Here is a 20,749-nt window from a genome sequence, read left to right on the forward strand (position 1 = left end):
CCACTTGTAGCCAAGACCAATCTCAAATATAAGCTATATTTAATTTGTTGATCTATTCTGTGGCTGCTAGAATTGTCCACAGTCCACTAAGCCGCGGCCGCACGCAGCGCCTCGCGACGCGACACCGACTTCGGGTCAAAGTAGGGCTTCTCTCCCAAGGACACAACACGATTCCCCTGTCTCTTGCCAAAGTAATCATTGGTCGCTGTGTGGAAGACGGATCGATTATCCCAAATTGCCAAATCGTTCTCGTTCCAGCGAAAACGAACCTGCAAGTCATGATTATCGGTGATGAGTTGCAGGAAATAGGCCTTCAAGATCTCGCTCTCCCGCGGGCTGACGTTATCGATCCAGCCGTGGTGAACCTGATGGCCAGCGCCGAAGAGACTCTTCCAGCCGGTGACAGGATTGGTACGGACGACGGGACTAGGAGTAAAAGTCAGCGACTGATTAATTGTGGAGATTTGATCTTTCCATGGGCATTTTCCTTCCGGCTCAGAACAGAACAAGAACGTTAAAGAAGGGTAATACTTACTGAGACGCAGTGAAGTCAATGCCATTATTCTCGGGCGCGCCGCGATCTTGCTCGATGAGTTCCTCGCCGAACTCCTTAGCCACCTTAACGAAGTTGGGCTGGTAGTGCGTGGCTGTCAGTCTCTCCGCTAGCTGCTGGAAGTCAGGCGAGAGCCGGTCATAGAGCTCGTAGCCTGAAGCCCATAGCGTGTCGCCGCCGGCGTCTTCAGGTTTCGTGATAATTTTGAGGATAGCGTAGTCGGAGGGGATGCGCTCGAATGTAATACTAGGACGTATCGTTAGTACTTTAGTAGGTGTAAGGAGCTTCGAAAGCACTTACTCGGCGTGCCAGCCTTCGCTAGCTAGTCTTTTCGTGTCGGGGCTAAATCGATCTTTATAGAACTTGCGATTTTGCTGTACAGTGCCTTTAGCACCAAAGAATAAAAACAAATATGATGGTAGCTTACCTCGGACGAGATGACCGAGACTTCATCGTCGAGCTTACCGTTCTCATCAACTGCAATACCCCGCTTGCTGTTGCTCAGGGCATGACGATGGAGCTAGATCATAGTGTTAGTGGCGCTACCAGAGGAAGTGTCGATAAACGTACCTTCGACGTCTCAGGCTTACCCGTCAGCTCCCCGAGCTTCTGGCCAAGTATTTTTTGATCTTCGATGTTGATATTCTGGTTGCGGAAGAAGACAACGCCGTGCTGGGATACTGTTTTATATTAGGTTAGCTGCCCCTTAAAATGACGTGGACCAGACCGACCTGTGATGGCGAGATCGCGGATTTTGTTGTCGTCGTGCAAGATATCGCTCAACTGCAGCTCTGGGTATTCGCGACCAATGACGTTGGTGGCTTCAAAGGACTTGTATCCGTCGAGAGAGCCGGAATACTTCAGTGGTTCCTTGAGCAGGCTTGCGTTAGCCCCTTTTGTGACCGGGATGGTGGTGGTCGATTGGTGGGAGATAAGGTCGATATCAGCAGCAGGAGGTGCCATGTTTGTCGGAAGACTTTAATAGAATGGAGTTGCAAAACACTTCTTGCACGTTCGCACAGTCGGATTCTGGCCAGAGAGAGTATAAAACTCCAGATACGCAGGCTGATATAGCAACGGCCAGAAAGCCCAGCTTGTAGTCTCCTTGCCGGTTTCCCGAGATACCAAGCGTCTTTAAGAGGGTTGAAGACAGCTGAATTTGATATCGTGATCTTCCCTACAAGCCATTGGCCATCCCTCGGAGCACGACATACAAGCGTAGATGAGCAGCAGAGATAGAATCATTTCGCACCAATCTCCTCATGTTCGCGCCATTGCTCTCCGTATTGCGCAATCTCGGGTACGTGGGACCGTATGCTTGTGGTCGACCAGATTCCGAAAGACCTTGGCCCAGCTTGATATCGTTAGTGACTGGTCGCGTCAACTACAGGTACAGTATATTGCACCAGCCTTGCGGATGAGCCCCCCATATCAAGGTTAGATTGCGTGAGGGGGCTGTACCGACAGTCGTCCGCTTGTCAGCCTCAACGAACGTAATGCAAATGCGGCAGGGGCTGTGAGAGCAGGTCAAGGCGCTAAGTATGCAGGGAAAGCCGGAATGAGACCATATTTATAGTGTGGGGGAATGAACTGAATGCGATACCGAGTATTATCGATAGTACAAGGTTGGGCTGTGATTGTTCATGAAGGTTGGAAACATGTGAAATGTTGTCGTGAGAAGGTTCAGAAGTGGCATCATCCCTGGGATATACGTTACTAATTGCTCCTCTGTGCTCCTCTGTTATCATTATCTCCTCACGCACTAGGCCTTAATTCTTGCGCAGACCCAGCTGCCAACACTCCGCGAAAGTCTCCACCCTGGTGAGTGTTCCTCGACCGGCAGAACTCACTTCGCACCTTTCTCCGCACCAGCTCTGCCGCAATCCCCGTCTGCTCAGCTGCTCCTCGTTTTCATCTTCACTCTTCCTGCTCCACGATCACCCGCCGTCCGTCCCTGCGTTTGAGCGCTCTTGCTCTGGAGAATTCTATTTAGCTAGCAAAGCGGAAGTCCAACCGTTTATTCCCTTGATCAGTCGTCGTAGCCAAATACTCAGTGCGCTGTTCCTCGGTCATGCTATTCCAAACACGGTCGCGATATTTGTTGCGTAGAGTGTAGTAGACCTTCGCAAAGGCATATAGTCCGACATTCAACGCACACAAGGACACAAGCACACGGTTCCCACGGCGATAGCGAGGTTTGTCATCTGTACCTGTAAGTAAACCGCCAGCAATAATCCAAATCATACGACTCACCCTGACGGTAGATATTGCTCGCAATGATTCCAGAAGACTGGCAAGCCATATTGTACAGCGCCGCGCTGACAGTCCTGCTTCGGACAGAATTCGAGTTTCTGGAGCTCCAGCCCACTTGAATTGCATGGGTACTCGGGTACGCTAAAAGGGTGGTGATGATTCCAAAGGCAGCCCATTTGTTGATACTGTTGATGTCGACCGCATACATATATGCCAGGAAAGGCAAAGCCCACAGCTGTGCGAGCAAGCCGAAAATCCAGAGCTGACCTACAACTTCGGCAAGATAAGTAAAGGTGAGCATGGTGATGATATGGCCGACGTAGTTCGGAATCGACAGCAAGTTCGTCATGAATGTTCCAAACCCGAGTTGCCTCAAAATCAGGGTGAGGTACTGTTGCGGAGTGGCTATCCTCTTAGTGTCATGGCGCTGCAACAGGAGAACGACGAGACTTACTCATGGGGGTTTGGAAATTCAGCCCTAGTAGATAGACCGGCCAAAGATCATAGTCGGAGATACTCTGCCATAACAGCTTAGGCGTGATGGGCTGTCTGTTGTGCATTGTGCTCTTGCTTGGATCCTCTCGGATGATCCGGTTGACCATGATGGTCTCTTCGCTATGGTGACATTGGCAAGATCTCAGGCACTGAGGGCACGGACGACTTACCGTTCAGTGAACCACCCTTTCTTGCCTCGAGCCCAGTTGGCCGTTTGGCATGGTCCTGGGGGCATCAGGGTGAATGCAGTTAGTCCCACGACAAGGGTGAAAAGTCCCTGGGCACGAGTTAACATCAGGCTATTTCAGCACTGGTCGGACTGACCTCAATGAGAAAAAGCCACCTCCAGCCGGAGTAACCGAGATGTCCTCGGAGATGGAGCAAGCCAAAGCCGAGGAAGCCAGCAATGATATCGGCCAGCGACATGGCTGTCCACCAGAAGCCTAGACGAAGAGACAGCTCGCCGTGCTTGTAAAAGTATGAGAGGTACAGTATCATCTTTCCTCAGGTCAGCCTAGCGCATCTTGTTCTTTAAAGATGCTTACGTCGGGAATAAAGCCTCCTTGCAAGAGAGCCAGGAGAACTCGGCAGACCAAGAAGCTGCTTCGTCCGGACAACCAGAATTGACAACTCGCAACAATAGACCAAAGTATCATTTGCGTCGGGATCCAGCGATCTGGGCCCATCCATTTAGATACCAGTTGCGACGGCAGCTCAGCACACAAGAAGGCGAGTTTGAACACGCTATTACCCCAATTGTAGTCTGTTCGTTGTTAGTCGCGCCAACCGGAGGCTTGCGGAGGACAATACCATTGGTGTCCATGCCGAGATCTTTGAGAAAGGTATCTGTTAGAGCTTGATTGATATTGGCCCGATCCAGCTCGAGAGACATGAACATGATACAGGCAAATACCATGATTCGAAGGTCGATTTTGCGGAGCACCTGGTATTCTTCCCTCCACGTCCATCTGGCACTCGGATTGAAACGGTGGAGATTCTCCCAGTCAGCACGAGGCTGATAGTATTTGGCTGTTTCCGGGTCATCGTATACAGAGGGAAGTGTTGCAATCGCATCGAGATTGAAGTTACGACCTCGTTGCCACCAGAACTTCTTCTCCTCGGTTGGTTCGCCTAGATTAAGGGTTCGAACGAGGTCTAACGACAACTTCACCTCTGAGCTCGGTGGAGTTCCGTACAGAGGTTCAGGGGTGACAATAGCTTCAGATTTTCCTATCTGGGGGCCTCTTGCAAGGACCGTTGCCATCTTTTCTAGGAGGTTTCAAATGAGGAGTTTTGGTAGCAGGTAGCATCAACGATAGCCGATGAGGTATCGGGTACTTATAGTTAGATACCTTAGCCAGCTGAAGCTGCTGTCGCAATGGCCGTGGATGGTGTCGCCAGGAGCCAGCTCTAGCCGATTGTCTTGGCTAATGGCGACATCGAAGCCGTGGATGGACAGCATCTCACGACATATGGGACAATTATTTGCTGATTCTGGGCGTTCGTTCGGAGGCATGCCCGTATGGCTACTAGCCTTTTCAGCTGCAGGAATTCAAGCACGCAAGACACCCTGTAGAACGCTGCGAGAGAGTAACATGTAATTGCATCCCGGTCATTGGCTGGAAGATTGAGGAGGTAGGAGGTCGATTACATCGGTGCTCATGGAAACATGGGAGATACCCAACGGAACGTGATGACACTCAACAAAGTCCTCAAAGATACCGCGCTCTTGGACATCAACATGTTGTAGATGGACTGGCAGTGCCAATATCAATGGGAAATCGACGATCTGTCGCGAGCGAACCCAGAATGCAGGCATCTCTTTAACCTGCTGCCAAGGGTGGTCGTTCTTGTCGGTCTTCTTGTGTAGAGATCCACAACCGCAACCCGATGCCACTCTTAGGGCCCTAGACCATGGTTGTTTAGACTTGAACTGGGAGGTTGATTTGATGCCTTAGGCATGTCATGGCTTGGCTGTAGAATGTCATATCGCGTGCTCGTTGGGCAAAGCAGCTACACAAATGTCTTATGATTTCCTTCAGTCGAATGCCATCGTGTCGCTTTCTCGAAGTTAGCGAAGAAATACAAGATGACGGAGATTGTGATGTGATCTGACTAGGCCAGGGCTCGATTCTTCTCTGACGAAGCGAGGTCCAGGGCACCCAATTACTCTCCAATTTCTGTTCAGATTGGGGAAGAGGTCGTAGAAGAGCTTGGCGGCGGTGGAATCTCAATAATCGGGCACATCCAGGTACCTCGGTATTTCTGCTAGCCGCTTAGGATGTAGCAATATACCTGCGTATTGTCATACCCTTACTGAGAATTTTAATGGCGGTCTCACGCCCTCGGAGCAACGCTTTGATAGAAGCTATGAGAGCAGAATTTTTGGACAGAGCCCTCAATGCGTGACAATGGTCCTCAGTCATAGGTGGCGCAATAGTCTCACAGTAACTGACGACGACGTCAAAGCACTCATCCGCATTATAGCAGAGCTTATGCGCGAGTGATACTGCCAGGTCAAAGGGGCACTCGAGCTTATTGACGCTCTCGAGCCACTCGCGGTCGAACATGTGATCGCAGCCCCCGCCTTGATTGATTGAGGCCAATAGTCGGTCGTGGTGAGTATGAGCGGCAGAAGCGCATAAAGGCCGCCTGTCGAGAAAACCCATACAATGATTTTCCTACTGTCGATTTCCTTCTGCTCGTTGACCCAATCCAACAAGCTCGACCAACATCGATCGGGACTTTGAGGATCCTGTGCTGCTGCTGGCCAATCGCCGGTACCGGGAATCTCGGAAACGATGGTGGCCACCCCTCTAGAACAGCCAGCCCTGCTGCGAACCCGCCAAATCGGTTCGCCAGCCGTCGAATCCGGTCATGATCCAAACTAGAGGACATGGGTTCGAGGCTGAGGCGGCAGGGGGAAGCAGGAGGCTCTTATGTTGTGGATCTGTACTGTAGCTTCTACAGTCTAATTTCTGTGTCTGATCAAGTAAGTAGTTAGCTATAGACCTTCCAGTACAGTGTCTAGTCAAAAGGCTGTTAAAAGGTGCGAGTTCATACATCCAGACCCTCTATCACTCGGGGGATCGGCGCGGCATAGAGCCTTGCTGTTGTCGTGGCGAATGATCTCTTCCTAGCAAAAGATTAGGGACGGTGAGAACAAGATATAAATTGTGTATACGTCAAGATCTTCCTGTGACATAGTGCTCTCGTACCTGGACTATTTGAAGTGGGGGCCACAGAAGACCTCGAAAGCTTGCGTAGACCTGCGCAGGTAACGATCATTCTGCCTTCGGTGTTTCAATGAGTGTGTCCCTCGAGCTAGTAAGCCGGCTGACAAGACTGGGAGATGTTGTCTCGGCACGGCGAAGGATTGGAATGAACAGAGAAGCGTACGGACCACGGTGCTGAAACGTTAGAGATCTTGTGGGATGGGCAGATCGTTACTCCCCTTTACACACACGTTGATATAGAATACTTCTCCTGTTCCGGGGTCCAAGCGGCGTAGCACCCCTCGGCTGTCCTCACGGCTGTCATATACTGGTAGAGCTACGAGCTCTATATGCTATATCTGCGTCGAATGCGGATGTGCCTGGCATAGTAGTCCTAGGTTGGCATCTGCTAGAGGCATAAGAAAGATCAAGCAATTAGTCCAGGCTGGAGAACTTCACCGCTAACACCGGACCCGTCGAGAGCAGACCGCGATGTGGTGGCTCCCGGAAGTGAATGCTATTGGCCCGTGTGACATGGAGAGCCGAAACCCGCCCGGATCTAAGCTAGTTCAAGTCAACTGTTACGGAACGACCTTATAACGGCAGAATAATTCCTGAAGTGAAGGAAGGTAAGCCGGTAGTGCAGCGTAAAACGCCAACTATATTGGGAACACAGTTTGGCCCCTTCGTGTACTTAAGACTTGGCGGCTAAGCGGCTATTGTATAATTTGATTCCAGACTCGTTCGACTTGACCATCTCTATAAATAAAGGCAGCCTTGAGTTCATGACCGGCGTCTTGCTGAAAAATCCTCACCCGGAGCAAGCGCTCGGGCTCGGAGGGTAAGGAAGTGATGTCTGATTGAGCCGCCGTTTCAAGTGCAAATGCCTGCGATGCGACGGTAAGCAATTCTTCCCTGTCCCAAAGTCCCTCCCTCCTCGGACCTTTCCCCATCAGGCGTAATGCCTCTTTGCGCAATGAGAAGTGGCGACATTTCAGAGCCGTGAAATACAGCGGCGGCAACACCCCCATCTCAAAGGTGAAGGCGTCATGAATTTGTCGCTTGGTAGCAAGAGCCTCGTCGGCTTTCTCGACAATGACCTGAAAACAATCGAGGCTCTCATCGAATGACATCTCAAAACCCTCGAGCGGGTTTCTTAACCAGATCACCGCGGCGGCATGCCACATGCTCAGCGTCGCGATCACGGCATGGTCGGGATCGTCGAGACTCCCACACATTCGATGAAAGTCGCTGTACCATATATCTAGCTGGATGCGCAGCTCCTCCTGTCGCTGCAAATAGTGTTTGTGCGTCGAAATCGGCCGAGCCGTCGTAGAGTTCAAGCTCTTGACAAATTCGTGGGTGACGACCAAGTGCTGGAAAAGAAGATCCCGGGCGTCTTTGAGGCTGTTGAAAGTGGACAGTGTGGGATTTGGACTAGGCGGAAACGGTAGGTTGGCATAGTAGATCGGGAGATTGTGTCCGAACAGCTTTGCCATCATCACAAGTCTGTTATACATGGGACGCAGACTCTCGTTGATAGTTGCCCATTCGGACAGAGCAGAGTGCCGACGAGTCCACCCTTGACAAGACTCCATCAGAAAGTGTCCATGTAGGAAAAGGGACATGGCCTGCAGCTTTTTGCCCTGCAGAAATTCCATGCAAAGAAAGAGGGGACAAGTTAGTATGGCCACCAGTTCCGGGTCGGCAGATTCTGTGCGTTGACTTGCCCTACAAAGGGCATTTTGGTAGTAGTTCAAAGCGACATTGCAAGATTGCCGAGGCGTCGTTGCTCTGAAATGTCCGTTGCGTTCCCCAATATATGCTGCAATGGCAATCGCCGAATGACGGATGAATGACGTCGAGTGAGAGGCCTGCAGAAGCGTCGTGATCCAAAAGTCTTCGTCAAGGAAACCACCTAGCTGAAAGGCGACTCTCTTGCGGAAATATTCAAACAGTCGACACTCATCGTCGCTTCCGTGAAAGGTGCCGAGTGGGCGCTCGGGATTGGCGGCCGACTGGCTGGGGTTGTGGGCTGGAGTCGCCGAACGTTTTCGCGAGACATTAACGTCTCTAAAGACATCTTGATAACCAGCACAATGAAGCTTCAGCCGTGTGCATCTGGGAGAGATTGTATCAGCGGCATGCCGGGTCGGTGGATGTGTCGTACCTCTTGCACTGTGGTCTGCTCTCATCGCACTTGACCCGATGCTTTCTGCGTACTCATGAGCAACTCCGGTTACTTGACAAAATTTTGTCCGATTGTTTAACTTGCCGACACGTGAAGCAGCCGTTCTTTGTCTTCTTCGACCCTAGTCGGCCATTGACCCTTTGTGGCTGTGTTTCTGTGGCGTCCGTGGCCATGACGCGTCGCTTATACTCAGCCAATTATCCCCTACGCGTCAGCTATGTCCACCAGAGGCGATTTTTAATCGAGATATAAGAGCGACGAGAGAAGAAGAGGATGGGAAGTTAAGAGAAAATGGCGTTCGAAGGTGGTGAGTTGTAGGAGGCCTTAAAAAAACAAGGTCAGCCTCATCAGCCTCTATCGAACCCCGTCGACTCCATCGACTCCATCGACTCCACCAGAATAGCGAAATCTAATTGGGTCGTCGCTCTCGTTTCCTCTGAGGGAAACTTGCAGCAGCGATCAATCAATCTCTCAGACTTGAGCTCCAATATTCACTTACCATGCCAGGCTCGAAATAGAAGTCACGGAGTTTATGGATCGAAGGCGATGCTCCATGCTGGTCAAATGGCAAATTCGGTGCAATTCCAATCTCAGCTTATAAAAAGCCCGATGGAAGGCGCGACGCAGGCACCAGTCTCTATTATTTCTACTGCTATACCTCGACCTACAACTACCTACTCGTTCATTTCACGGTCGAGTTCAACATGCTTCTTCAAAGCTCCTTCATTCTCTTGTTATCGCTGGTGCGCTCCTCGCTTTCGGAGTCCTTCCAACCATGTCCCATTCTCGGTCCACGGTTTCCCCTTCCTAGCGGACTGGCCGGGGACAGTATCGTTCAATCTGTGCTGAAAAATGCCACTGACACACTTGATGAACTTGTTGCCACCTCCAACAGCACGTATGGGACGATTTCCTCCAACACTACCTCTTTCTCTATCGGTCTGTTTACTTCCAATGACCCTCTCAACATTTCACATCCCTTCTTTTATGAGTACCATTATGCGGCGCCCGCCCTGGACAAAACAAAACTCGGAACGTCAAAACTTGACTCGGACAGCCTTTTCCGTATCGGCACGGTCACAGAAGTCTTTACGGTCTGGGTGTTTCTCATCGAGGCTGGAGAAGCATATTGGACCGACTCGATCACGAAATACCTACCAGAATTGGCCGAGGAGAAAGGTCCAATCACATTTGGACACTTTTCATGGGAGGATGTCACACTTGGTGACCTTGCGGGACACGTTTCTGGAGTACCTCGAGATTGTAAGTTTGAACGATTGAACCAGGTTCCGTCCTAACGGCAGACACAGACGGCATCACCGATCTGAGCGCGCAGAATTTTTCCCTTCCCGATACGTCGGTAGTCGCGAATCACTTTGGTTGTCTCCAGCAAACCTGTACGAGAGCAGGCGAGTCATCTACTCTATCAGACCATGTTTACGACGAGAACTAACGACAATGTGCAGATTTCTTCAAAGACCTGAGTGCCCGATGGCCCGTTTATCTCCCGGGCACAACTCCTATTATGTCGAATACGGCTTTTCAACTGCTCGCCTATGCCCTGGAGGGCATCAAACACCGACCATATGAAGCCATGTTCAACCAAACCGCGAAGTCAATAGGGATATCACGCAGTAGCTTGCGTTGCCCACCAAACAGCACAAATGCTGTGATTCCGGGGGCAAACGAGAGCGTGAGCGGCTGGTCTACCGACTTTGGCGACGAAGCCCCGTGAGTACGAATGAAGCCCAGTGTTACACCTACTGACAGCTTTTTCAAAAGGTCCATCTCAATGTATTCCACAATCACCGATATCTCAAGAGCAGGAATAGCGATGCTCAACTCCACATTGATTCCATCTGCCATGACACGCAGGTGGCTCAAGCCAATTACCCACACATCAAACCTAGTCAATGACGCCGGTCGCCCCTGGATTATCTACAAATCGACCGAGGATCAGAGTCTCATCAATCCTGTCATTGACATCTATACTAGCTATGGCTCAGTGGGTCTTTACAGCTCATATTTCGGGCTCGTGCCCGATTATAACGTCGGCTTTGTCATCCTCGCAGCAGATGAAGTGTCCGCACCTGATCTCAATGTCCATGTTGATATTGTCGCCGACATGCTCCTACCGGGCCTCGAGGAAGCAGCGATTAGTCAGGCAGGCTCTCTTTACACTGGAGAGTACAGATCAAACCAAACAGCGGCAACTTTGATTATTGAAAAGCCGGATGGCATGCCTGGCTTGTCCTTGTCCAACTTCACAATGGGATCCACAGACATTCGCGAAGAACTTGCAACCGTCGCCGGAATTTCTCCATCAGCGTTGAGTATCAGGCTTTACCCAACGGATTTGATCGAGAGAACCACATCCGGAGGAACCAAGATTGCCTTCCGAGCTGTTTTTCAGGACGAAAATGCCGCCATTGACGCCGGAACCCCAACCTGCATTACCTGGTTGAGCCTCGATGTATTGAATTACTACGGGAAACCTCTGGATTTGTTCATTTTCAATTTCAGCGAGGGGCAGACGAGCGTCGAGATCCCAGCACTCAATCTGGACATGGTCAAAGAGTGATGGATACAGAACAGCCCTGGCAGCCTCGCGGTGAGCCTGGTAGTATAAGGACACCGTGATAGCACAAAATTCAAAGGGAAAGCGCCTCATTATTAGCGTGGACTTGCTTATGACGTGAGGCTTCACTCGGCCTTGCCTGTGAGACTCAGCCTCGCCGCGTCTTTTGTTTCTAGCCCCTCAAAGACTTACTAGTGGGCTGATTTACAGGCAGAGGAAGCATATGTAGCATCATAAACCCCCGTAAATTGTTATTGCAAAAGCAGCACCGATCGCTTGAATTCGCAAGACGAGTTATCTCAGGGCAGATACCAGGGCGTGTCACGGGAAACTCTTTTCCTGCTACTGCTTAACGGAATCTTTACATTTCGCGGTGAAATGCTCCGCTAGGTGAGATGAAGGGTTGAGCTTAATCCCGTGCCACCGGATCTACGCGACAAATTTCCGACCATGTCTAACCTAAGTTATCCACGTATACATGTAGGCTCTCGGATAGATAAGCTAAAGCGACCCACCCGACCTAATTGGGCATCGAGACGACGGACCTAGGCGCTCACGAAGTGACTTTGGTCCAGGTCAGAACCTACGCCGGTACCGATCTATAGGTCTGCCATCTACGTATATCATTTGGTCAACGTCCTCCTCTTCTCCCCGAAATGATTGTGCGCGTGCAACGTCTACAGCTTGATAGTATTACCTCGGTCTTCTCGTTTACTATTTCTGCCTCAAGAGGAAGCCCAACTTTAGGAAAACAGAATTTCGCGACGTGAAATACCAAACATGGTGGTCACCGATTACAAAGAAGCCATTCGAAGGGCCAATGAGCTTCGCGAAACCTCGCTTAAAAAGGTACCCAACTATATTCGCGACGAAGACCTACCTAAGAACTTGGGGCACTACGTCCTCGATGTACCCGAGAAGGTCTTGACGTCGCGCGAATTCGAGATCACCCAAAAGTACGATGCGACGGCGCTGGTGGCGGCACTTCAAAGCGGGAAGCTCACTTCGACCGAGGTCGTCAAGGCCTTCCTCCGTCGCGCGACACTCGCCTCGCGGCTCGTCAACTGTGTCACGGAATTCCTCGCCGACGACGCGTTGGAGCGAGCGGCGTACCTAGATGCCTACTTTAAGGAACACGGCAAGCCCATCGGCCCCTTACACGGTCTCCCGATCAGTGTCAAGGACCACATTGGCATGAAGGGCAAGGTCAACAGTATCGGTTTCTGCTCCATGATCGACAATGTGGCCGAGAAAGATGCCGACATCCTGGTCCTGCTTCGGAACCTGGGTGCCGTCTTCCACGTCCGCACCACTCAGCCACAGGCGCTTTTTTCCATCGACACGTCGAGTCCTCTCTGGGGCAATACCGTCACGCCCTACAACCGGAACCTGAGCGCCGGTGGAAGCTCGGGCGGCGAAGGAGCTCTCATCGGCATGCGTGGTAGTGTCCTCGGCTTGGGTGAGTTTTACACCGTGGACTATACTACCCTCAAAGTAACCCGCATATAGGTACCGATATTGGCGGCTCCGTTCGGGTCCCCGCGGCCCACAATGGAATTTATGGATTTCGTTGCTCCGCACGGCGCACGCCGTACGACGGCATCTGCCTCTCGGCTGGAGGGTCGGAGCAGATTCTCTGTATCGTCGGACCTATGGCGGTCTCGCTGCGCGATTGTCAACTCCTGCTCAAGACGTTGGAAGACGCTCAACCCTGGTCCCTCGACCCTTACTGTCTCCGGATGCCCTGGCGGGAGGTTCCCAAACGGCGAGACTTCACCATTGGTGTCATGTGGAATGACGGTATCGTGGAACCTCACCCGCCCGTGAAACGGGTATTGAAGGAGGCCGTGGCCAAGCTGGAAGCGGCCGGCGTCAAGTTGAAAGAATGGACCCCGTACGAGCACAAGAAATGCTGGGAGATCATCGCCGCCCTATACTGGATCGACAATGGCAAGGTCGACTTCAAAGCCATGGAGGCGAGCGGCGAACCCTGGTATCCCTTGACGAAATGGATCCTGCCGGAAAACGAGTACGCCAAAGACCGGACCATCGCCGAGAACTGCGCCATCGTCGTGGAAAGGGACCAGTACAAGAAGGAATACTTGCGACGCCTTAACGAGGCCGGCGTCGACTTCATCTTGTGTCCCGCCACCATCGGTGCCGCCATGCCCATCCAAAAGGCTCGATCTTGGGCCTACACGGCTCAATGGAACTTGTTGGACTATCCGGCCATCGTCTTCCCAGCCGGTCAGATGGACATGGAAAAGGACAAAAAGGACGAGACGTACGTGCCCAAGTCAGAGGAAGACAAGTACTTTTACGATCTCTACGAGCCCGAAGTCTTCAAGGACGCCCCTGTCGGCCTCTCGCTCGTCGGGCGAACATATTACGACGAGGAATTGGCCAGTGCACTCGAGGTGGTGCAAGAGATCCTCGCAGAATAGCCTTGCCGCGGTTGTCGGTCTGATCCATGAGACCATTCAATATCTTGATTTCAATACCCGCATTGGCTTTGGAATGGGTGAAAGGATCGCTGTATTCTATTGGCCCTTGGCCATAAGTTTTGCTGGTCATGTTTTGGGCGCATATAACTGTAGAAGATCGACACAACATTATGATCCTGATGGGTTGAACAATATAAGCCTACTAGGATACAGTACATTAAGTACTAATGGAGGGACAATATCTTCAAAAACTAAACGCGGTTACGTTCGTCAGGAAGCGAGCCACTTTTCCAGAATGAATGGCACACCATAATCACTGTCTGACCACTGCATCTAGGAATCCTCTTACTTTCCGCAGATGACAGTGCAGGCGTCAGTACGCCAAAATCAACAACCTACGCTCCTACTGTGCTCTCAAGCTCATTCGTTTCCAGCTTGTCAGCAGCCGCTTTGAAGACCTAGGAGATAGCTTCCGCGGATGACAATCAATATGATGCTACAGCGGCGACGCTATCCAATTGCACACACATCTTGAACATATGCAGTCTATTTCACATATATTCTAAATACTGCTTATAATCATGCAATGATCGGTTGGTGTCTAAGGAAGATGTCCTTGCGCATAGAAAAATCGTCGGGCCTCTACCCTGGCGATGGAAACTTCTCATCACCGCACTCAAAACTCAATCGTCCAGTTGTACGAGTGAGTAATTCGATACTAGAGGGGCTAAGGTTATTACTCTCCTAAGAGCAGCTCCAAACGCAACCACAGGCGTCTACATTGATCCTTACCCAGGCAACGAATTTTTACCAGGGCCTGGAGATGAACTCGGGGTCAGCGTTCAACACCATCCAGGCTATGATGCTGCTGTTGGCCGCCGATGCCACGGTCTCATCCGGCATCGCCCACATCGACCTTGTGCCACAGCTCTGGCTCTCTGCCACCGCCAAGCTAGCAGACGCCAAATTGTTCGGCTACCTCCAGGCTGAGAATCCCAACCTTCGCATTATCAACGTCCAGCCCGGCGTCGTGACCCGCGAGCTGAACTCCGGCAGTGGGTTTCAGGGGCAAGATGAAGGTAAGTGAATATTTATCCTCGTCTTTCCTATGCAAGAGAACAAACCTTTGGTTTGACTGACATGCTAACATGGCCCCAGTCGAACTTCCTGCTCAATTTCACCTCTGGCTTGCGTCGCCAGAAGCCGGCTTCCTCAAGGGCAAGTTTGTTTGGGTCAATTGGGACGTGGATGAACTCAAGGCTCGAGCGGACGAAATCAAGAACTCTCGTCTCTTGAAAGTATTGTTGAACCGCGTACCAATGTAAATGCAAAGCTGCAGACGCAGCCAATTGGCAGCAACGAGCAGCCAAATTGGCCGACGGAACACCTAGCTAGATTAGTGGCTGGGATAGAAGAGCCCATTTGTTCAGGTAAGGATGACTTGGCGTCTGTAGAGGTGTGCGAAGCTATCATTGCAGAGCTGGACAAGAAGCATGGCCATCCTGTTGATGTCAAGCAACGCTAACGTCGTGACATTGGAAGCTGTTACTCCACGATGTTCGGTCATCAACGCTTTGAAAGAGATTGTACGGCACCCAGGCATGATATTATCGGACGGAGCAGAAAATCTACGATTGAGACAACAAAGCCGACGTCTTGACCTTTTCCACCGTAACATGTGCATCTCAAGTTGTTGATATCGATACTGCAGCCATCGAATAGCAATTGGCCTTAAGATGGTAGGTCCAACAGTTGGATATCCTGCTGATCCCTTGAACTGCAGCATACGAATCTTCGACAACGTTCAGCGGATCCTTGTTGTTGGGAGCGCTGTCCAATAGTACGATGGCAATGGTGAAAGTCGGCCAGATTATTCTTCTCCGATGTAGCCAAGGCCGGCAATGGCGATGCTTGCCTCAGTTTGTTTCCAGGTGAGACGGAGTTCGTGTGGCAGAAAGCAGGGTCGACTCAAGTCGTGTGTGCGTATTTTGCTGACAGGTCGGATCTTTGGACTGACAAAGTTGTAATTGGTAGATTGACTGTTGCCGATACTGTAGTCCGGTACAAGGCAGCTTTTGGAATAAGAGTTGGAAGAGCCGCTTGTCCTGCAGATTCAGTCTGACACGCTGTAAGGTCACGTATCATGATCTGTTATACGTTCCGCTCTCTGGCTTCTCTGGCTTATCCTTGTCGACTTGCTGGATGCAGCCAAGCCTGTTGTGGCAGACATGCGTGCTTGCAGCATGGCGAAGGGCAACATGCACAATTCAAACGACGGCGCTTATTCAGCACGCCAACTTCGCAAGACCAAATACACCATATCAGGCGACCAGGCGAGCTGCTCAAGCGGAAGCTGAAGAAAGCCAATCATAACATGTATTGAGCCGTCCTTGGATCGAGAAAGATGTATTGGGTTATGATGAGACGTATCTGCAGCGTATCACATGAGCTGAACATGATCAAAGGCGTATAAAAGTGGTAACCGTCTTTTCAACTCCGTGAGAAGACTTTGACAGCACCGTCGCCTCCACAACTGATGACCCATCTTCCGTCGGGACTCCAGACAACACTACAGACTCCCTCGCCCCTCATGATGCGATGACTTGAGATCTCTTGTGTACAGCTCCTCTTTTCGAGGGACCAAAATCGTAAACTTGCATCATGACCACCTGATACGAGTTCTCTGCCGTCAGGACTCAGAGACAAGGAGGAAATTGCAGAAGGATGGGCGAGCATAGTGTAGGTGCATTGCCCTGTAGAAAGTCAGCTTGCACGACGGTTAAGGCTTGGGGGAACATACCACTATTAGCATCGAAGAAGCGGATATACCGATCTTCGTAGCCAGCGATGACAACACCTTCGACGCCTCCATCGGAGCCAGTCGCTCCATGCACAACATCATCTTCGCCCATCGAACCACGCCGGCCTGGAGCCACCGAGTCACGGGTATCGAAGCCTGTACTGCTAGCGACAACAGCATTGACGCCGGTGTTCGGAGTTCCGTCATAGGTCTCTTGGCTAGCCATTCCGACAATCTCTTCCCCCGTCCGCGTGTCAAACGCAAGAACACTTGCGTCTGTGTAGCTGACAATGAAGCTCTCGCCGTGTGGCCCCAAAGGAGATATTGAAGTCGGGGCAGGATGTTGCGTTCTTTCTATCCGGTGTACCAGGCTGTAGTTGAACGGAGTCGTACTGGCGATATTTGGTTGAGGCGAGCTGGGGAAATTGGAGCCTGCTGATATTGAGTTGGCTCTTCGGCTACCTCTTGCTGACCGACTTCCAGCAGGTGGTGAAGATATCTGAGGAGGCGTGCTCACAGCCCAGATGAGGATGGTGCCATCAGCACCTCCAGCAACAAGCAGGACCCGATCAGGGCCACCAAACTGGGAACAGCGATCACCAAAAATGGACCCTAGCGTGCCAGGCAGACAGCACAATGCCCAAACTGCATCCTTGTGGCCTTCCAATGTTGCTTTGGCGTCGACTCGACCACGTTCCCAAACCTTGACCATGCCGTCTTCTCCGCCTGAAAATATCCAACCGTCACCAGCTGCCCGGCCACCACTTGAGAAGTTTGCAGAAGGGGGACACGCAGCCAATGAACAGACCGAACCAATGTGCCCGCGATGAGTGAAATGTGCTATGCGATCCAGATCATCGCCCAGAGCCACGTTGTGTGCATAAGATGCTGGAATGTGCCACCTTTTGACACCTCCATCGTCGCTTGCTGTACAAAATTCCGGTTCTGAAGGACTGCCGCCTCCTGTGAAGATGACTGCACGAACAACGTCCAGATGACCTCGCATGGCAAAGCGTACTCTGAACTGTGTAGCATCCGTTTTCGTGGCCAGTTCTCTAGCATCGTTGCTGCCTTCGCTTCGTCGTCTAGCTCCAGAGCTCCTCCGCCGATATGAGCCAGGAGCGCGAGGCGGGGACTTGGAGGGGATGAGATGCGCACTTGGGAAGACTTCCGTGTCTGCTCTGTGCTGTGTTGCTGCTTCTGTTTTTCCCTGAACTGCTGGACCATCGTCGAAATCCCAACCATCGGAGATTTCCTGCTTCGCCTCTTCTCCCGGTCGCAGCTCGGTCTGGTCCTTCGCCGCAATTTCACGCCCGTACACGTCGAAACTGTGGGAAATCGACTCGACGTGCTCTTCAGTGATGGGCAACTGCTCGTTGTAGAAGTTTTTTCTCGAATCCAGCGCAGGCTGGGTGTTCGGTTCAGGTGCTCTGTTTTCTACAGGACTTCTCTGGAATTCTTCGATATTGATTTGTGTGTTGGATCGGGAAAGTGGCGAAGGTTCAGCAAATGTTGGCGGTTGCTGTCCAGCATTTTCTCTGACCATGGCGACGTTGCGCTGCTGCTGTTGTTTCACCTGTTGTAGCTGTAGGTATGCTTCTTGAAGTTCTTGCTGAGTGGGCTGTCGCCCAGGGAAGACATGATTGCCATTTGCAGAGAGCGGAGGCTCATTCGTGTCGGGAGGGATATGAGTCGTGGGGAGAACATGGTACGTGATTTCGGAGGAGCACTTCGAGAGGTAGCTTTTCGACTTGTCGCGTTCTTTCTCTTGCCGTACGCCATGGGCGAGCCGGTTGTCGGGGTCGATGTCAGTATCAAACTGGCTGGCGCTCTTCGCAATTGATCCTATAGCATTCATTGTCAGTGGATGAGCAACGACTTCAAACGGACACTTGCCTTTTGAAACTGCCTTGAGCTCATCACGCGCATGTTCCTTTGCCTCTTTTCTGGCCTCGACAGATTCACCTTTGTTCACGCTTCTGGATTTGTCGCGCTCTTTTTTCAAAGCATGCTCCAAGAGCTTCACATGTCTTTCGAGGGATGTCCGTATGCCTTTGCTAGTCCTTGTCTCGCCCTCAAGTACAGCCACGCGATTCTTCATCTCTTCACGTTCGATTTCCCAGGCATTGCGGTCTCTTTCGTGTCGGTGCCATTCAGTTTGCAGGAATCGCATAACACCTGTAGTAAACTGTCAGAGGTGGTTCGTTGCGCAAGGCAAAGGAAGCTGTACCTTGCAGCGTGTATGCCTGCACGCCGCTGGGTTCTCCTGTGGCCATGCCTCCCGCACCATTGCCACCAGCCCCGGACTGCCACGCCATGTTGCGCTTCCGGGCGCTCGTGTGACTGTGAGCCTCTCATCTAGCCATCTTGGTGAAGCGCAGAGGTAAAGGATGGTCACGCTGGCCTCAACCGAGGTCGTTCAGTTCGCACAGTGACGGTAGAGCAGTCGTCGGGCAGGAAAAGCTACACAGAAGTGACTAACAGTCACTCAGAGAGTGAAAGACAAGCTGGCAAGGGTGAAGACAGAAGGAACCGTGGCACGCAAGGAATCGTTGTGAAAGAAGTGTAATGTTCTTGTTGTCTGTCCGAATTGCGGCAGTTTTTAGCGCCGGCGCAGTCGCCTTAAAATTGACGGCCATGAGATTTAGGTACCTGACCCATCTTAGCAGTTGCTCATCTGGTCTATTTTGCATTCCTCTCCCCATGCTTCGTTCAACTACTTCATGTTCCAGAAAAGACCACTCTTAGAGACCATACCAGAGACATTGTGGCTCGTAGCTACCTAGGTATTGTCACACATGTTTATACCACAGATCATCAGCATTAAAACATTTGAACAATCAAGGAGGCTTGCATTCGGGGTATCTAAAATCACAAATCCAGTTCTTCAACCTCAAGTCCACAGATTATACATTTCTTGATAGGTATTCCGCTCTCTGGATTGTCCACTGGGCGACCAAATTCGTGAGCATGTTTCCCATCGCCGAGATCATCGCCAAAATTCCCTCCACCTCCTTTCCGACCACGCTGATGTGCTTCCACTCTCGTGCGCTTCTTCAGGTCGGCCAGCCTTGACTTGAATTTGTTTTCCTTTCGCCTCTTTTTCTCATTTTGCCTCTTCTCAAATTCGGCATCCAACGCCTCGGCGGAACCCCACCTCTTTTCTGAAAAGGCATAGTCTTCCACCTGGCATCGCAAGTAGAGAAACATGTTATGCCAGGTAGATTTGTGTGGGTTGGGTCTCTCGAGATGTGGCAGGAGGTTTTCATCTTTGAGTTCCGGGTCAGTGAGCAGATAATCCTCCTTTGCTTCGGTCTTGGTGAGTAGGCTGTATCGCTCTGGGAATTTCTCTTTGCAAGCATTGCATACTGCGATATCAAAGACGTCTAGCCATTTCCAATCGACCTCCAGCGTGCCGCATTCTCTGCACGACTTGGTGTTCTGATCTTGCGCCGCACTGATTCCGGGTTCAAACGGGCCAGTCTTCTGATTTCGCAACGATCTCAGCAGTTGCTGTCTCTCCCATTCTCCCTGAGTCACATGGGCAGGCTTGACGTCCTGTTCATTTGCGTGCATTGCTTTATTGTGAGGATCATCGTCCGCAGTCAGGAACCCACCCTTCGTGTCTACCATCTTACTGAAATCATACTCGACATACTTGGCAAGATTCCGCGCAGGCTGGATGGCTTCGAGCGGTCGCGCAGGGTTCGCCGGGGATCTTGCATCTCGGTTGGAAACGGGAGCCCCAGCAAATGTCTCAAAACTTCGTTTCTGTCCAGCGGCCGAGCTGTCTGACCGTTTGAGTATGGTTGCACCTGCGGCTTCTGCATCACGCTGCTCTCGGAGTGCTTTGGCCTTGAGTCGATTGATCTCGATCCTCCTAACCTGCTCCGGCGTCAAAGGTGAGGTAGCAGTTTCGCCACTCCGGGGAGGAGGCGTCGAAGGACGCGTTGACATCCTATCAGTAGGCGATCGGGAGCCGGTAGTGTATGAGGAACGATAAGATCTCGACAACTACTCTAAAGCGACACACGCCGTGCATACCTCTATCGTGGCATCAATGCTCCAGAGAGAGATGGCTTTTGATAATCTGGGCGCACGCGCAGGTAGAATGACGAACAGCCCAATCCGGTGCCTGGATTATATAAGCGCCTGGCGGCCTGGCGAGCCACTCGGTGAAGGAATCTCCGAAGTCGCAAGCGAGCAGTCCCAAAAGTTTT

General features: G+C 51.4%; 8 protein-coding genes across 8 annotated transcripts; 3 read left to right on the plus strand and 5 right to left on the minus strand.

The window, feature by feature from the left end:
• Positions 1-45: 45 nt before the first annotated feature.
• PV05_02187 (uncharacterized protein) lies at positions 46-1,609 on the minus strand. Its single transcript, XM_013462748.1, has 6 exons — positions 1,285-1,609; positions 1,124-1,233; positions 981-1,073; positions 854-927; positions 536-799; positions 46-426 (listed from the first exon to the last, which is right to left on the minus strand). The coding sequence occupies exons 1-6, from the start codon at positions 1,514-1,516 to the stop codon at positions 87-89; spliced, it is 1,113 nt and encodes a 370-aa protein (XP_013318202.1). The 5' UTR covers positions 1,517-1,609; the 3' UTR covers positions 46-86.
• Positions 1,610-2,542: 933 nt separating this feature from the next.
• Positions 2,543-4,565, minus strand: PV05_02188 (uncharacterized protein; the record flags this gene model as incomplete). The annotated part of the gene is made up of 7 exons (XM_013462749.1): positions 2,543-2,757; positions 2,807-3,211; positions 3,261-3,421; positions 3,472-3,578; positions 3,626-3,799; positions 3,847-4,064; positions 4,112-4,565. The coding sequence occupies 7 exons, from the start codon at positions 4,563-4,565 to the stop codon at positions 2,543-2,545; spliced, it is 1,734 nt and encodes a 577-aa protein (XP_013318203.1).
• Positions 4,566-7,232: 2,667 nt separating this feature from the next.
• Positions 7,233-8,993, minus strand: PV05_02189 (uncharacterized protein; the record flags this gene model as incomplete). Its single annotated transcript, XM_013462750.1, has 3 exons — positions 8,792-8,993; positions 8,687-8,731; positions 7,233-8,637 (listed from the first exon to the last, which is right to left on the minus strand). Exons 1-3 carry the CDS (start codon positions 8,878-8,880, stop codon positions 7,233-7,235), a joined length of 1,539 nt encoding a protein of 512 aa, XP_013318204.1. The 5' UTR covers positions 8,881-8,993.
• A 418-nt stretch (positions 8,994-9,411) lies between these two features.
• Positions 9,412-11,288, plus strand: PV05_02190 (uncharacterized protein; the record flags this gene model as incomplete). The annotated part of the gene is made up of 4 exons (XM_013462751.1): positions 9,412-9,970; positions 10,018-10,104; positions 10,174-10,438; positions 10,490-11,288. The coding sequence occupies 4 exons, from the start codon at positions 9,412-9,414 to the stop codon at positions 11,286-11,288; spliced, it is 1,710 nt and encodes a 569-aa protein (XP_013318205.1).
• A 777-nt stretch (positions 11,289-12,065) lies between these two features.
• Positions 12,066-13,729, plus strand: PV05_02191 (uncharacterized protein; the record flags this gene model as incomplete). The annotated part of the gene is made up of 2 exons (XM_013462752.1): positions 12,066-12,744; positions 12,795-13,729. 2 exons carry the CDS (start codon positions 12,066-12,068, stop codon positions 13,727-13,729), a joined length of 1,614 nt encoding a protein of 537 aa, XP_013318206.1.
• A 610-nt stretch (positions 13,730-14,339) lies between these two features.
• Positions 14,340-15,054, plus strand: PV05_02192 (uncharacterized protein; the record flags this gene model as incomplete). Its single annotated transcript, XM_013462753.1, has 3 exons — positions 14,340-14,432; positions 14,484-14,808; positions 14,888-15,054. 3 exons carry the CDS (start codon positions 14,340-14,342, stop codon positions 15,052-15,054), a joined length of 585 nt encoding a protein of 194 aa, XP_013318207.1.
• Positions 15,055-15,979: 925 nt separating this feature from the next.
• Positions 15,980-19,090, minus strand: PV05_02193 (uncharacterized protein). The gene is made up of 4 exons (XM_013462754.1): positions 18,760-19,090; positions 18,426-18,707; positions 16,530-18,374; positions 15,980-16,482 (listed from the first exon to the last, which is right to left on the minus strand). The coding sequence occupies exons 1-4, from the start codon at positions 18,845-18,847 to the stop codon at positions 16,220-16,222; spliced, it is 2,478 nt and encodes an 825-aa protein (XP_013318208.1). The 5' UTR covers positions 18,848-19,090; the 3' UTR covers positions 15,980-16,219.
• Positions 19,091-19,203: 113 nt separating this feature from the next.
• Positions 19,204-20,609, minus strand: PV05_02194 (DNA repair protein). The gene has a single exon (XM_013462755.1). The coding sequence runs from the start codon at positions 20,484-20,486 to the stop codon at positions 19,401-19,403; it is 1,086 nt and encodes a 361-aa protein (XP_013318209.1). The 5' UTR covers positions 20,487-20,609; the 3' UTR covers positions 19,204-19,400.
• Between the last annotated feature and the right edge of the window lie 140 nt (positions 20,610-20,749).

Source organism: Exophiala xenobiotica, assembly GCF_000835505.1.
Source record: "Exophiala xenobiotica strain CBS 118157 unplaced genomic scaffold supercont1.2, whole genome shotgun sequence".
Taxonomy (NCBI): Eukaryota; Fungi; Ascomycota; class Eurotiomycetes; order Chaetothyriales; family Herpotrichiellaceae; genus Exophiala; species Exophiala xenobiotica.

Bases quoted from the DNA above. Each gene is read 5' to 3' on its own strand.
- PV05_02187 (XM_013462748.1), bottom strand. From the start codon at position 1,516: ATGGCACCTCCTGCTGCTGATATCGACCTTATCTCCCACCAATCGACC. The intron at 1,074-1,123 runs GTACGTTTATCG...ACTATGATCTAG, and splicing joins GTAAGCCTGAGACGTCGAAG to CTCCATCGTCATGCCCTGAG. The intron at 427-535 runs GTAAGTATTACC...TTTTACTCCTAG, and splicing joins ATTGACTTCACTGCGTCTCA to TCCCGTCGTCCGTACCAATC.
- PV05_02193 (XM_013462754.1), bottom strand. From the start codon at position 18,847: ATGGCGTGGCAGTCCGGGGCTGGTGGCAATGGTGCGGGAGGCATGGCC. The intron at 18,708-18,759 runs GTACAGCTTCCT...AGTTTACTACAG, and splicing joins GCAGGCATACACGCTGCAAG to GTGTTATGCGATTCCTGCAA. The intron at 16,483-16,529 runs GTATGTTCCCCC...GACTTTCTACAG, and splicing joins CTTCTTCGATGCTAATAGTG to GGCAATGCACCTACACTATG.
- PV05_02194 (XM_013462755.1), bottom strand. From the start codon at position 20,486: ATGTCAACGCGTCCTTCGACGCCTCCTCCCCGGAGTGGCGAAACTGCT.